We start from the raw sequence: 16186 nt of genomic DNA, 5'->3' as shown, positions 1-16186 counted from the left end.
CTCATTCTCCCGACGCCCAAGCGCGAGTGTGGGTGGAGCAAAATCCGGGTTGGGGGAACCACACGACTCGGGCTGGGAGCGTTGGTGCACCCCGGCTCGGACCGGAAAGCGCTGGTGGTCGCCGGTCCCGGGACGCGCGCGCCGGCGCGCTCTCCGATCCCCGGCACGGCGCCGCTCAGATCCGGGGTTAGGGTCTGGAGGGGCCTAGGCACTGAGAGAAGCCACGTGCTCGGCCGGTGGTCACGAGACTGGACGAGCACACGAAAGTTCGCAGGTTTCGCAGCGAGCGTGATGCCCGCTTTCGCCCTCGTGGCCGGCGGTCTGGGAGCGCGGCCACCACGTGGGCTGTGCTCCCAGGCGGGCCTAAGAGCCCCGCGCTTTACCGCAGGGAAACCTGAAGTTCGGGCAGAGACAGCTGCCTTTTTCTCGCCCCACCCTGACTTTAAAATGACAGCTTACGCTCCCAGTCATTCTTTCGTCACTGAATATTTCTAGAACAGGTCCCCGACTGCTGTTGGGTCATCCATCGGGTTAATGAGATCAGGTTGGTGGTTCACTGTGTTTTCAGGAAGTGTTGGCTTGGGGATCACAGACTTCGCTATCTCCAGTGCGTGCCTGCGTGAGTGGTCAGTCATGTCCGACTCTTTGCGACCCCATAGGCTGTATCCGCCAGGCTCCTCTGCCCATGGTTTCTCCAGGCAAGAATACTGGAGTGGGTAGCCATTCCCTTCTCCAAGGGATCTTCCCAACCCAGGGATGGAACCTGGATCTCCTGCATTAGCAGGCAGATTCTTTACCGCTGCACCATCTGGGAAGCCTCCTGACTACTCCAAAAATCAGCTGTCAATTCAGTGCCAGGCCTTTGATTTCACTGGGCTCATCTTTAAGTGGAAAAACCTGATTTATCAAGCGTCCACCATTGCTTGGATAGTTTTGGTCCTCAGCCCCCATCCATTGTAACAAGTCATGATTACTAAAATATATTAATGAGGTTCAATCCATTATTTCTAAGATAGAACTGAAATGATAAGTGCCAATCACTGCTTTAGGTCAATAGGAGAACTGCTTTTTCCTGTCTGTTTTGGTAAACATCCCCCCAGAGAAATCTTTTAGATTGGCCTAGGCAGCCTTGTTACAGGTGATGATTTATCATTTCTGTCAGCTTATTTGAGTGTAATTAACTGAGCTTGAGTTTGCCTAGATCTTCCGCTATGTTCAGTTCAGTTCAGTTGCTCAGTCGTATCCGACTGTTTGCGACCCCATGAATCGCAGCACGCCAGGCCTCTCTGTCCATCACCAACTCCCAGAGCTTACTCAAACTCATGTCCATCGAGTCGGTGATGCCATCCAGCCATCTCATCCTCTGTCGTCCCCTTCTCCTCCTGCCCCCAATCCCTCCCAGCATCAGGGTCTTTTCCGGTGAGTCAACTCTTCGCATGAGGTGGCCAAAGTATTGGAGTTTCAGCTTCAGCATCAGTCCTTCCAATGAACACCCAGGAGACTGATCTCCTTTAGGATGGACTGGTTGGATCTCCTTGCAGTCCAAGGGACTCTCAAGAGTCTTCTCCCACACCACAGTTCAAAAGCATCAAGTTTTCCACGCTCAGTTTTCTTCACAGTCCAACTCTCACATCTATGTTAGTGGATCTAAAATTCCTGTGGATAACTTAAAAAAAAATTTTTTTTGTTTTGTTTTGACTGAATTACTGCAGGTTTCTGGGCCTTGGCTCCCAGAAATGCTAACTAAATAGACTTGATAAGGGGCCCAGAAATTTGCATACTAACAAGCTTTCTTGGTGATTTGACTACAGTCTGTAAGACAGGATGAGATGGCTGGATGGCATCACCGACTTGATGGACATGAGTTTGAGTAAACTCCGGGAGTTGGTGATGGACAAGGAGGCCTGGCGTGCTGCGATTCATGGGGTCGCAAAGAGTTGGACACGACTGAGTGACTGAACTGTAAAACTCAGCTCTGGAGATTAAAAGACACACCTCCGTCTCCTGGTTGGTGCTCTGAGAGGACTGGACTACCCAAGCTTGAGCTGCCATCATAAGAATAATCCCCACTGAACAAACCATCTGTTTTCCCCAACTCTGTTTTATGTAAGGCTTTTGAGATTCTTTCCCTCCAAAATTGTATCCAAAAGGTGAAAAAGGTGAAAAAAATATGCACTCAGCAAGGGTTTGAGGACCCTCCTATGTGCCCTGCTCTGTACTAGCTCTGGGAACGTGCAGATAGATGTCCTGCCTTAAGACTTCTGGTCAGTGACTATTACCATAGAAGAGAACGTTAGGGCACTTAAAAATATAAAGATTTTGTCTGTGTTTGCTGGCTGTAGAATGGGTATCAATATTGATTTTCTTGTGGAGTTTAATCCTTCTAATTGTTTAGATTAGTGGCTGTGTTTCATCTGTGGGCAGTTAGTAAAATACAAACCTTGAATCTTTTCTTTTGATTTAATATTTTTATACTTCAATGCTATGCTGCTGCTAAGTCACTTGAGTTGTATCCGACCCTTTGTGTTCCCATGAAGTGTAGCCCACCATGCTCCTCTGTCCACGGGATTCTCCAGGCGAGAATACTGGAATGGGTTGCCATGTCCCCCTCCAAGGGATCTTCACAAACCCAGGGATCGAACCTGCGTTGGCAGGTGGGTTCTTTACCACTAGCGCCACCTGGGAAGCCTCTAATGCTATAGTCAACTCAAATTGGAAACAGATGCTTTTTAAATGCTGGCTTTTTCTTCTCTTGTAGCTTTATAAAAATATTTACTCTTAACTTCTGTTTGGGTGGTCTGTGAGGTTTAGAGGCAGGCTTGTGTTGGCTGTATTTTTCCAAAGTATTCTCTTGTTTAGTTCCTATATTTCTTTCAAGACACACCTTTTTTTTTTTTTTTTAACTTTTTGTTTCTGAAATTGTGATAGAGCTTACTATTTATGTGTGTTTAATGTGGTGGAGTATGTCATCTGTTCTCCTCTCGACCTCCCACAAGCTGTTAAAAAGAATGGTTGTCTTACAATATGGGTAATGTGAGAATCAGAGAAATAGTAAGTTTCTATTAGTAAGCCTAGTAACCTCTAAGCTAGGTTCCAATTAACTGAGCCTCAAATCATTTCAATAATAACACAGAGAAACAATAAATGATGTAAGTTTTGGCAGTAAAAGTAGTGAAATTCATATTCTAACAAAAGCATTTGTTATGCACTGTTGGGATTTATTTTGTTACTGATTGTGGATGGGAAAAATGCTTCAAGTGATCTTATTTTTTGGCTGAAGTATTCTGCACACTTTGTTTCACCACACTTTCTAGTGAATATGCTTATACTGTGTTCGTATATTGTGCTTAAACAAAACAAACCTTTTGTTTACATCTTCTTGCTGCTTGCATTCCTTAAATAAATTTTAAGGTGACCAGTTGTGAGGGATAAGAAATGTGTGGCTGAATATGACATTGCTTTTTCATTACTGAGTACCTTTAATGACGCAGACCTTCTGAGGCAGCCTAACAGTTTTTAATAATTAAATGTGAACAATATGTCAGGGGTCCCTAAACCATCCCCTGGGCCAGTGGTTTGCTAGGACTCACAGCTAATTTATTACAGCAGGTGGAGACCAAGCGCTTCACGGCTGCAGCAGCTAGTCGTGACAGCACGTGTGAAATGCTGCCAGCCAGGGAGCTCATTAGACGTTCAGTGTCCGGGGCTTTTACTGGGGTCTCATCATGTAGATACCTCTGCCTGCCCTATAACGACATATCATCACACTGTTTGTCCAAAGAGCGTAGTCACAGTGAGTCCTCTTTTCAGTTAGTGGTGTTAGGAACACTTCTGAAATCGAGGTTCCCAGCCCAGACATCTGCACATGCTGACTTTCAGGGGATAGTGCACACGTGTGTTCAGTCGTGTCCAACTCTTCGGAACCCCATGGACTGCGGCCTGCCAGGCTCCTCTGTCCATGGAATTTTCCAAGCAAGAATACTGTAGTGGGTTGCCGTTCCCTCCTCCAGGGATCTTCCCAACCCAGGGATTGAACCTGGGTCTCCCACACTGCAGGCGGATTCTTTACCACCGAGGCACCAGGGAAGTCCTCAAGGGGTGGTAGGTAACTCAGTTTTGCAAAAGCAGTGCTCTTCACCCAGTCTGCTTTCATTTGTCCTTGTATTTCTACCTCACTTTTGGGCTCCAAGTAGTAGCAGTACTTTGTCTTATCAAAGTTTTGATTCTTCAGTTGAGAAAGCAAACTGATCTGTTTAACTTAAAAGGAATAGGAAGTCGCCCCCCCCCCCCCCCCCCCCCCCAGCCCAGGAAAAAAGCTTAAGCCCTTACTCTTCCATGCAAGCTTTTAGTATCAATTTGTATTGTAAACACTTGGTCCTGTGTTTCCTATCAAAACCACTTGATCTTTTGAAGGAACTGTTTGTGGGCACAAAATTTAGAAGCTAAAATGAGGCCACTAATGAGTTTTACACAGTAGTGCCTCCTTATCCATGGCTGATAATGTTTTAAGGTCCCCCAAAGATGCCTGAAACCATGGGTGGTGATGAAGTCTATATGAACTGTGCATTTTCCCTGTTCACAGATAGCTATAATAAACTTTAATTTATGAATTAGGCACGGTAAGGGAATATCCGAATTGCCAGCATCATTACTCGTGCACTTTGGGGCCATTATCAAGTAAAATGAGAGTCATGTGAGCACAAGCTTGATACTGAAGCAGTTGATCTGATCAGCAGGATGGCCACTAAGTGACTAGTGGGCTCATACACTAGACAAAGGGATTAACTCTAAGTTTATTTTCTAGATTTATCCTGAATTTATCAATTATAAATTTGTAGATTATTGTTGCAATGTGTAACGTGTTGTTCGGATATGTACTTCCCAGACCAGACCATTAATTCTTCTCAGTCCACAGTGTAGCTGAAATATGGCTTAGTTATCATGACAGAAGAGCAGAAAATTCTTGATAGCCCAACAACATAGGAAAGCATAACATTTATAAATAAATTACCAGTCTTTGGGAAAAAAAATTTTTTTTTAATAAGCACAATGCTTCTTAATCTTTTTGGGGGATGGGGGCTTTTTTAAGAATCTGGTAAAAACAGTGGACCCTCTCCCCTAGAAATAAATGTACTTAAAATAGAGTTTTGCTGTTTCAGGGAACTCCTATAGTTGAAGTATTATTCTTGAAATCCAGATGAAGGGCCCCTGCATGTAAAGGTGACCACAGCTGTGGCTTGGTCTTGCCGTTCTGAGAGACCTTCGGCAATACTAGGAAGGTCGATCCTCTTGCTACTCAAGTGTGGTCTGTGACCCAGCATCATTACCTGTGGGCTTGCTGAAGATGCAGAATCTCAGTCCCACTGAGACCTGTGCTCCCGGGGATGTGTGCACACCTGGAGGGTGGAGGGCTGCGTTGGACGTTGATGTTGCCATTTCAGTATGCCTCGTTTTAGTTAAAAAGTTACAGCTTTTTAAAAGCCGTGGGGTATGACTGTCTTTACCCTTCAATTTCAGTGTCTAATTTTTTGTTTTATTTTTAATGGGATGTTTCTGATGAAGTGGCAATTTTCAGGAGTAAGCTGAGGTTTGAAGTGAGGCAGTCCAGGTGCTTGAGGACTTGGGAGCGGGCAGTGCCTTGCTTTCGCCAGCAGGTGGCGCCACTGGCCCAGGTGGCCCCCGGGACAGCGGCCAAGGGCGGGGCGGTGGCTAGGAGGCCTGGCTGTGGGCGGCTCTTGATTGAGTCAAGTGTTTATGACTCGGTTGCATCTAATTAGATTTGGGACCTGGTGCTGATTAAAGCCAAGTTTTAAGATTTTGACTTTGCTTTGTCAATGGCCACAGGCCAAAACCGTGACTAGAAACTGCTGAGATAGTTGCATCATTTAACTTGGGCTAATTATGCCTCAATAAGTAATGAATTCCATGACTTAGTGCTTGGGTGCAAGGAAGCAGGCTTCCCTTTCTCTGTGCTCTGCGTGGTGTCTGAGGCCGAATCATACCCTGGAAGAAATGGTCTTGGCTTCACGTTGTATGCCGATCCTGGAGGAAGCGGCCTTGAGTTAGGAAGAGTGCACACGCAGGGCTTACGGTTCATGCTGGGCGCGTGTACGTGGTCCTCTGACACCGGCCCCGGGAAACCTAAACACATGGGTCTTGTTCTTCTGACAGGTTTGCATTTCCTCACTGCCTTGACTTGAAGACAGCGATGCCAAAGAAAGCAAGGCCTGCAGGGGACGGGGAGGAAGAAGGGCCTGTTCCTAAGCAGGCGAAGGTGGAGGCAGCCTGTGGCCCTTCTTCCCCTTTGGACTTCAACAGCCCCAGTGGCCTCTTTGAAAGTTTCATCGCGCCCATCAAGACAGAGACGTTTTTCAAGGAATTCTGGGAGCAGAAACCCCTCCTCATCCAGAGAGACGACCCTGCGTCGGCCACATACTACCAATCCCTGTTCAGGCTCTCTGATCTGAAGAGTCTGTGCCGCCGGGGGATGTACTACGGCAGAGACGTGAACGTCTGCCGCTGTGTCCACGGGAAGAAGAAGGTTTTAAATAAAGATGGCAGAGTGCACTTTCTCCAGCTGAGAAAAGATTTTGATCAGAAAAGGGCCACAATTCAGTTTCACCAACCTCAGAGATTTAAGGTAACAGACTCTCCCAGGGGCAGAGTCCTCGTGTGTATCAAAGTACTAACATTTGGCCACGGATCAGCTCAGGGGCAAATCCGTTTTGGTGATGATTAGTCTCCTGCCAGTTTCACAAGGGCCAACACCTGTTTGTTCTTCAAATGCATTCCAACTGCAGTGATTTTTTTTTTTATGTTCCCTTTTGGTTGAACGGTTAGAATCTGCAACAGCTCAGGGTGGACACGGTTCAGTGTCATTGAGCTACAAAAAGTAAATTACATTGCAGGTTTATAAAGTTTGTTAAAGTGACATCACACCTCCAGGAGTATTCCTATGGGCTGGGTTTTGTTTTGATCCATGGTGGACATTTCTTTTTGGATTGTTTCCTCACCATAACGTGAGGCATGATAGCATCAAGGTGATCATCTTATTCTTAAAGTTGCCTCCCTCTGCTGCCCACATCTCGTTAGCAGAGGCTTCCGAGCAGTGACCAGACCATGTACTAGATGCACATTTATGGAAGAGACTTCACCCCTGTTGACAGCCCCACCAGGCTGGCTCTGAGAGTAGGTCCTGGAACTCCTGAGGTGGGTGGGGGGCAGTCGTAGGTGGAGGGTAGCTTGGATTTCACGACTGACTAACCTTTTATTTATTCTATATCAGTGATTGACATTTGAGAAATAATCTGCTGCTTCTGTGCCCAGTCTCTGCGTTTATAAAACGTAGATTTAGGATGAGCTAATCTCTCGTAGTTGTTGTTCAGTTGCTAAGTTGTGTGTCTGACTCTTTGTCCTTGTGACCCCATGGACTATAGCACTCCAGGCTTCCCTGTCCTTCACTATGTCCTGGAGTTTGCTCAAACTCATGTCTGTTGAGTCGGTGATGCCATCCAATCATCTCATCCTCTGTTGCCCTCTCTCTTCCTCCCTTCAGTCTTTCTCAGCATCAGGGTCGTTTCTAATGAGTCGGCTCTTCCCATCAGGTGGCCCAAAGTATTGGAGCTTCAGCTTCAGCATCAGTCCTTCCAGTGAAGATTCAGGGTTGATTTCCTTTAGGATTGACTGGGTTGATCTCCTTGCAGTCTAAGGGACTCTCAACAGTCTTCTCCAGCACCATAATTTGAAAGCATCTCTTAGATGTTTGAGATTTTTACAGGACAGCTGTCCAACAATTGAAGGCCCTTTCTGAGTTTTAGAAAAAAAGTCTTATCCCCATCCAGAAATCCCCCTCTGTGACCCTTAGCTGAGTCAGATGCCAGCTTTGAGGAGGAGGAGAGCAGCATGTCCGGTCCCACACTGAGGTAGCTTCTGGCTGCGTGGCAGCTCCTCGGACTCTGTCATCAGAGCTCTAGTAATGCTTGTCATTATAGATCTTGAGGTGCCTTATTAGATCCATTAGGCCTCCCTCATCTGTGAATGCCTTTCCCTTGTCTGTAGGATTTTGTACTATTTGTGTTCTGGATAAAGTACAAGTACTCTTAGACTTTTCAGTACACGTCCTCATTCCAGATAGTCCATCTTGGGCAGTCATGAGCAGCTGAAATGTCCCTGGGATGCCACCCTTTTGGGCATCCTACCTGAAGGCAATTTATAAATCACTTGCAGACCAAGTCATGATTTGCATTCAGAAAATCTGTACATTGTGGTACTTCCCTCTGAGCTAGTCCTTGACTCTTTGCTTGGTTAGAAGTAGCACTTAAAGAAAAAAAAAAAGTAGTTTTTAGATACTGAAGAACTATGAATAGAAAAGATCAGTGATGCTGATTACATGTAATTTGTTCGCAGACCAGCAGAAAATTACTGTTTGGCATGTACGTGGCGTCCTCTGTGGCTGTCATTTTCTGCTTAAGTGCTGCACACTTCTCTTCCCCAGTTTCAAGTGGCCAGGACTGTTTCCTTTGCCCTGTTGACTCAGCTCTTTAAGTCATGTTTCTTAAAGCAGGAAGGATGAGCTCTCCCAGTTTCAACTCACACCCCCAGGCTAGGCTAGGAGGCATCCTGATTATTTGTGGGGTGTTTTTTTTTTAATTATTTATTTTACTTTTGGCTCTGCTGGTTCTGTGTGGCGATGCAGGCTTTTTGTCTCGTTGCAGTGAGTGGGCGGCTTCTCTTTCCTGCAGCGCGAGGGCGTCTCATTGTGATGGCTTCTCTTGTTGTAGAACATGGGTTCTAGGACACATAGGCTTCAGTAGCTGTGGCCCCAGGCCCCAGACCACAGGCTCAGTAGTTGTGATGCCCAAACGTAGTCGCTCTGCGGCACATGGGACCTCCCTGGATCAGGGATGGAACCCATGTCTCCTGCATCGGCAGGCAGAGTCTTCACTACTGAGCCACCAGGGAAGCCCCGTTTGTGGTTTTTTTTCCCCTCTGACCTTCCACCACCAGAACTTGAGAAATCTATAAACTGCTGGAGTTCACTCTCTACACAGGAAGCTGGGTTCTGAGTATTATAATGTGAGCAGATTCAGTGTTGCGTGTGTTTACTATTGGACATACTGATATCAGGATAGAGAAGTCTAGAGGCAGTTCCTCATTGTCCGGGTTGAAGGACTCGGAGTCAGCACTTTCTCGGTCACGCCACAGAATGGGCACAGCTTATGGGCCTAGTTCATCTGGAAATGAGTGAGGCGGTAACCAGAGAGGGGTAGGCTGGTCCCCACCTGCTTTGGGTAATCTGTGTATCAGGTGTCCAGATGAGTTAACCAAATATTTACACATATTCAGTTTTGAATCTTCCAACACACATTTGAAATAACTGAGGCCATCACTGTGGTCTCCACTTTACATGAAAGAAATGAGTTCACAGTTGTGACTTACACAACTACAAAGGAAGGATTTCTAACTTCAGAATTAAAACATGTTCCGAACCATGTGTCTAAAGATCCTCCCTGAAATGGAGTTGGGCTTTTGGCATGTTTGTTTTCACTTTTCTTTAGGTGTTAGTGTGGGCTTCTGGGCTTGACCATTGTATCCAGCTGATCCTGCAGGAAGGTCGGTGCAGAGGAGAGGGCCTCCCCCGCTCACCTTTCCGTTGTTCTGGGGTCCTCCTTAGCAGCTCCAGACACAGCTGGGGGACAGGGGTCAAAGGAGACAGGTTTCAGGAGCCTTGTTTGTGCCTAAGTCAGTGCTGCGAAGCTGTGACACTCGTACAGTGTTGTGCAGTTGAAACAGAATTTGAGATAGTTTTACGCTGTTTCTCACAGTCTTAGAGTGGGAGTCCTCCTTTCACAGATGAAGAAGATGAAGTCATCTAGCTTGTAGCTACAACCTGAGCTGAGACGGGTTGACTCCAGATCTCTTTCTAGTGGGCCACACTTGGCAGATTGAGAATCTAAAAGTGAAGTGAAAAACTTGTACAAATGATAGAGTTTTCTGTAACCTTTAAGAAGAAGGAGACATGTGCTTCTTAATTATAGACCCAGAAACTTCAGCTGGGAGCCATAAAGTCACCCATATGGGACTCAGGCCATCAGCGATAGATGCAGAGAGAGACAGTTACGTACAAATGTGATTACACATCCTGCTGGCCGCTCCCAGGTGAACATTAGATTGCTTGGGAGAGCTGTGAGCTCTTTGGAGCTCTTCAGGTGCCATTGAATTATTCTTCTTGTGTTAAACAGAAACCTTGAGCTCTATAGGTAGAGTAGCTCAATGGCTTATATGGAAATGTCTCCCAAAGCTTGTTTAATGCTGACCCAGTTCTTTCCCACTTGGTATTTTTAATTTTTTTTTTTTTCACTCCAGTGGGTAACGTTGACTTCTAAGCCATGGCCATCGTTCACTCAGCAGATCCTTTCAATATCTTCTGTGTGCCGGGCTCTGCATGTGTGGATGCTTAAAAGCTGGGCTTCTGCGGTGTTCTTTGCAGGCAATTTTTCTTTACAGTAGCGTCGTGGTTATGGGGGTGGGCTCCTCAGCCAGGCTGCATGAACGTGAACCCTGGATCCACCGTTGGCAGGCCTCCTTCCTCGTCGGTGTGGATGGGCACCCACAGGGTGGCGGTACCCACCCAGAGGGAGGGTTGCTGGGAGGGCCGTGTCGCTGAAGTAGGTGAAGCCTGGCGCACAGAAAGTGCAGGTCCCCACGCGGCCCGGCTCTGCCTTTCTTCCCCTCCCCTGCCTGGGACAGTCAGGTTTCCTTCCCGCAGGAGTATGTGGCTCCTGGCTGGGCCCCTCAGTCTGACGTGGGTCCTGGAGAGCTAGTTAGTGACCGGAGAGAGGGGAGTGTTCCCCGCCCCCCGCCCGCCGCCTGTCCCCCTTCCCAGTTGGTCATTTCTGCCCCCTTTGCTCTCAGGACCCTTTCGTTGGGCAGTTCCCCGACCCACACCCTTCATCTTGCCTGAACTTCAGACCTAGCCAGCCGGCACACGGGGGTCTTAGCAGCTCATATGTAGCATTTCTAATGTACAGCTTTACTTTTTCCCCCCGAAAACTCCATCTTTAGCAGATCTTTCCCACTTGAGTGGTGCTGGGAGCTAACTAACTGCCTTCGTCAGAACCCCCCGAGTATTTCCCTCTCAGCCTGCCCACTCCCAGGCCGCTGCCATCAGGGCGTGCTGCAGGGCTGCCTGCCAGGCCCATCCTGACTTTCACTCTTCTCCTCGCCGTCTCCCGCACTCCGATCATCCCCGCCTGCGCTGTTGCGTCTGTCGCTTCCCCACCTCTGCCCCTTGCTTTTTCCCACAGTCTGGTCTCCTCCACGCCATAGCCAGGCGCCCTTTCCTAAGTGTGAATGGGGTCGTGTCGTCGTCTGGCTGAAATCCTTTGTGGCTCCCTGTCACCTCCTCCTGTCCATGCTCGGGACAGAAGGTCCCTGAGGGCAGAGGTGCCAGCTCAGTCACCGCTGAAGTCCCAGCATCTGGGCTTCCAGGTGGCGCTAGCGGTAAAGAACCCACCTGCCAATGGCAGCCCACCCGAGTCCTCTTGCCTGGGAAATCCCACGGACGGAGGAGCCTGGGGGCTGCAGTCCATGGGGTCTCTAAGAGTCAGACACAACGGAGCGACTTCACTTTCACTTTTCACTTTCATGCATTGGAGAAGGAAGTGGCAACCCACTCCAGTGTTCTTGCCTGGAGAATCCCATGCACAGAGGAGCCTGGCGGGCTCGTCCATAGGGTTGCAAAGGGTCGGACACAACTGAAGTGACTTAGCACAGAGCATAATAGCTGTGCAATAAAACTAGCTGAGCGGATAAGAACAGATTCCTTACTTCTGATGTATTTTTCTCTCCTCCTCCCTCCTTGGTTTCTCAAGGACGAGCTCTGGAGGATCCAGGAGAAGTTGGAGTGCTTCTTCGGCTCCTTGGTTGGCTCCAACGTGTACATCACCCCAGCGGGAGCCCAGGGCCTGCCGCCCCACTACGATGACGTCGAGGTGAGGGGGGGATCTGCCCGGCCGCGGGACGAGGGAGTGGCCACCAGCCCAGGAAGGTGGGGTTGTCGGGGTTGAGCAGTCCATCAGGTCCGGGCCCACTCTTCCTGTGTGGGCTCCAGAGAGCTTGACCTCCCTCACCGGGATGTTGGACCAAAATTAACCCCACTGAACCGGTTTCCTGCTCCTTTGGAAAGGGGAGAGATGGTTTATTTACAAATATAAAGAGCTGCACATTCCTCCGAAACATGTATTGATTGAATTTTCTACAGAGAAGTGTGATTGAATTTTTTTTCTTTTAATTTCACAGTTTAATAAGGTGAGGTCACAAGTGTTCCATACATCTGCTTTTATTTTGTCCTTTTTCTGTAGCTGCCAAAAATATATGCTTTTTTCCATTTGTGAAAATCTTGGGGCTGCTTAAATGAAGGTCATGGTTTCGCTTAAGCACTGGCGCCTTGACGGATGTTGATTTCACTCTCGTGTTGCTGCCAAAAAAAGTTAACTCTTGGGCTTAGGTATGTCGTAGTTTTATTTTTGTACTGATACATTCTGTGAACACAGAGATAGTAGGAAATGAAAACCTCTTTTCCTCTTGAGAGCAATTTGATATCAATCCATTTTCCAAAAGTTTTTTTTTTTTTCCTTTAATATTTCTAACAGGAGTTTAAAACATCTTTGGTTGAATGAAGAATAAAAACTTGACATTTTCCTATGTGCCAGGGATTATCTTCAGGGTTTTGGACACTCAGTAATATCTGAAGCTTGGCTTTTCCCTCAGAGATTATGGGCTTCCCGCTGTCTGATGGAAGATTTAGAGGAATGAATAGCGGGATAGATCATGGGATATAAAGAACTCAGCGAGGCTTTTAGGGAAGTGAAAGGAAGGACCAGCCTTCCAGTGTCAGAGTTCACGGTCACCTGTTTTTAAAAAGTGAATGCCAGTGGTGGCAGCTTTTAAGAGTGGAGCGAGCTATATCTGTGACCCTTTACTTTTGTTTTTTTATGTCAGAGCTGTGATTTGTTTAAGCCCTGGGAGGGCCAGCGCCCAGGAGCCTCGTGAGCAGTGTGGGGGCTCTCTGACACCCCGGGGTCCTGTGTCCCCTGCAGGTGTTCATTCTGCAGCTGGAGGGAGAGAAGCACTGGCGTCTGTACCAGCCGACGGTGCCTCTGGCGCGGGAATACAGCCTGGAGGCCGAGGACAGGATCGGGAGGCCCACACACGAGTTCACACTCAAGGTACGGGCCTGCCAGTGTGCGCGCCAGGCTGGGTTTGAGGTTTGCGTTTGTGTAACGGTCCCCCAAGAACGTGTCCAGGAGTTTGGGGGCTCCCATTCCAGGTGGCCCCTGGGAGGGGGCTTGGAAGGAGACCTGGTGGTTTATGCTTTTGCAGATGTGAGCTGAGGAAACGTCTCCATATGCTGAGTCCAAAAGGAATGAATTATGAATATGGTAACCACTGAGTTTTCTGGAGTAAAAGTGGAAGGCATGGCCTTGGGCAGCTTCTCCAGGTCTAAGGCAGTGGTCACCGCTGGGTGGTAGGTTGCTTGAGGAGAGCATGGTCAGCGACCCCTCAGTTTTTCTTGCTGGTAAAATTCGGGCGCCCCCTTTTCCTCCTGACTGCAGTAGACCCTTTGCACCCCTTTCCTCCTGCATGTAGGGGTCAGAAGAGTCATCATGAAGGCTCTTTAGGGGACCTTCCCCAGAAAACCAGGCGGCCCGAGCATGTGCTGGTTCGCTGGCATCTTGCTGCTGAGAAAGTGTGTCCTGGAGCAGTTAGCTGGGTGGGATCACAGCCAGTCCCCGGCAGGTCAGGGTGTTGAGAGCAAAGTCTAGGATAAGAATAGCTGTGTAACTCAGTTTTACACCTTTTCCTACAAAACTTAATTTCAACAAAATTTAATTTCCTTCAGTGGTAATATGATAATAGTTAATTAATTTATTTATTTATTTTTGATAATAGTTAATTTAAATCATTCCAAAGATTTTAACCAAACTGATGGGCTTGCATATGGTTGTTTTTGTATTTCTTACATCTTGAAATTACAGTTGGTATCTAATTCGTTTTTTTTTCTTTTTAAATTACTTACTTTCGGCTGCACTGGGTCTTCATCACTTGGTGCTGGCTTTGTCTAGTTCCAGCGAGCAGGGGCTGTGCTCTCGTTGCAGTGCATGGGCTTCTCCTGCGGTGGCTTCTCTTGGTGCGGAGCTTGGGCTCCAGGTGCGTGGGCTTCAGTAGCTGGAGCACATGAGCTCAGTCATTGTGTGGTGCATGGGCTTAGTTGCCTTGCAGAATGTGGGACTGATTCCAGCTTGAGCTTCGTGCAGCCCGGCATTTTGCATGATGTACTCTGCATATGTGTTAAATAAGCAGAGTGACAATATATATAGCCTTGACACGGGGGTTGAAACCGTGTCCCCTGCCTTGGCAGGCAAATTCTTAACCATTTTGCCACCAGGGAAGCCCCTCTGATTCTTGCTCAGTGCCTTGTGGCTTCTTGATTTTAAAATCTCTGCCTGCCTGCCATAACTGGGAAAAACTCCCTGTTTATGATGATGTCGTTCAGTCGGTCAGTCTTGTCTGATTCTTTGTGACTCCATGAACTGCAGCATACCAGGCTTCCCTGACGCTCTCTTGAGTTTGATCAAACTGGGGTTCACTGAGTCGGTGTTTCCATCCAACCATCTCATCTTCTCCTGCTCTGTCATCCCCTTCTCCTCTGTCTTCTATCTTTCCCAGCATTAGGGTCTTTTCCAATGAGTCAGCTGTTCAGCTCAGGTGGCCAAAGTATTGGAGCTTCAGCATCAGTCTTTCTAGTCAATGTTCAGGGTTGATTTCTTTTAGGACTGACTGGTTGGGTCTCCTTGCAGTCCAAGTGACTCTGAAGAGTCTTCTCTAATACCACGGTTCAAAAGCATCAATTCTTTGGCACTCAGCTTTATGATCCAGCTCTCATATCCGTACAAGACTATTGGAAAAACCATAGCTCTGAATATATGAACCTTTGTTGGGAAAGTGATGTCTCTCCTTTTTCATATGCTGTGTAGGTTGGTCATAGCTTTTCTTCCAAGGAGCAGGCGTCTTGTAATTTCATGACTGCAGTCACCATCGCAGTGATTTTGAAACCCAAGAAAATAAACTCTGTCACTGTTTCCATTGTTTCCCCATCTATTTGCCATGAAGTGATAGTACCAGATGCCAAGATCTCACTTTTTTGAATGTTGAGTTTTATGCCAGCTTTTTCACTCTTCTCTTTGACCTTCATCAAGAGGCTGTTTAGTTCCTCTTCACTTTCTGCCATAAGGGCAATAACCTCTGCAGATCTGAGGTTATTGCTATTTCTCCTGGCAATCTTCGATTCCAGCTTGAACCTCATCCAGCCTGACATTTCGCATGATGTATTCTGCGTGTAAGTTAAATAAGCCGAGTGACAATATATAGCCTTGACATATTCCTTTCCCAATTTTGAACCAGTTCATTATTTCATGTCCACTTCTAACTGTGCTTCTTGACCTGCATACAAGTTTCTTAGGAGGCAGGTAATGTCTGGTATTCCCATCTCTAAGAATTTTCCACAGCTTGTTATGATCCACACAGCCAAAGGCTTTACTGTAGTGAATGAAGTAGAAGTAGATGTTTTTATGGAATTCCTTTGCTTTTTCTGTGATCCAGCGGATGTTGGCAACTTGATCTCTGGTTCCTCTGCCTTTTCTAAATCCGCCTTGTACATCTGGAAGTTCTCGGTTCCTGTACTGTTGAAGCCTAGTGTGAATGATTTTGACCATTACCTTGCTAGCTTGTGAGATGAGTACAATTGTGCAGTAGTTTGAATATTCTTTGGCATTGCCTTTCTTTGGGATTGAAATGTTTTCCAGTCCCATGGCCACTGCTGAGTTTTCCAAATTTGCGGGCATATTGAGTGCAGCTCTTTCACAGCATCATCTTTTAGGACTTGAAATAGCTCAACTGGAATTCCATCACCTCCACTAGCTTTGTTCATAGTCATGTTTCCTAAGGCCCACTTCACACTCCAGAATGTCTGGCTCTAGGTGAGTGATTATACCATCGTGGTTATCTGGGTCATTAAGACCTTTTTTGAACAGTTTTTTCATTCTTGCCACCTCTTCTTAATATCTTCTGCTTCTGTTAGGTCCGTACTGTTTCTGTGCTTTATTGTGCCCCTCTTGGCATGAAA

The 16186-nt window shown here is 47.1% G+C and overlaps 1 protein-coding gene across 4 annotated transcripts in view; it reads left to right on the top strand.

The window, feature by feature from the left end:
* The window catches only part of RIOX2 (ribosomal oxygenase 2), a 32425-nt gene that overhangs the window by 145 nt on the left and 16094 nt on the right, over positions 1-16186 (top strand). For 2 of the 4 annotated variants that reach the window (XM_043892633.1, XM_043892632.1), the window contains exons 1-4: positions 1836-2106; positions 6172-6640; positions 11874-11993; positions 13101-13229. In XM_043892633.1, coding sequence (XP_043748568.1) covers positions 2105-2106; positions 6172-6640; positions 11874-11993; positions 13101-13229 — 720 coding nt within the window. In that variant the 5' untranslated portion in view covers positions 1836-2104. Of the gene's footprint in view, positions 1-1835; positions 2107-6171; positions 6641-11873; positions 11994-13100; positions 13230-16186 lie in introns of those variants that run through there. The other 2 variants (XM_043892635.1, XM_043892634.1) reach the window with 1 other exon arrangement.

This window comes from Cervus elaphus, chromosome 31 (assembly GCF_910594005.1).
Source record: "Cervus elaphus chromosome 31, mCerEla1.1, whole genome shotgun sequence".
NCBI classification, from domain to species: domain Eukaryota; kingdom Metazoa; phylum Chordata; class Mammalia; order Artiodactyla; family Cervidae; genus Cervus; species Cervus elaphus.
The sequence above is the reverse complement of the archived record's forward strand: the minus strand, read 5'-3'. Positions and strand labels throughout refer to the sequence as shown.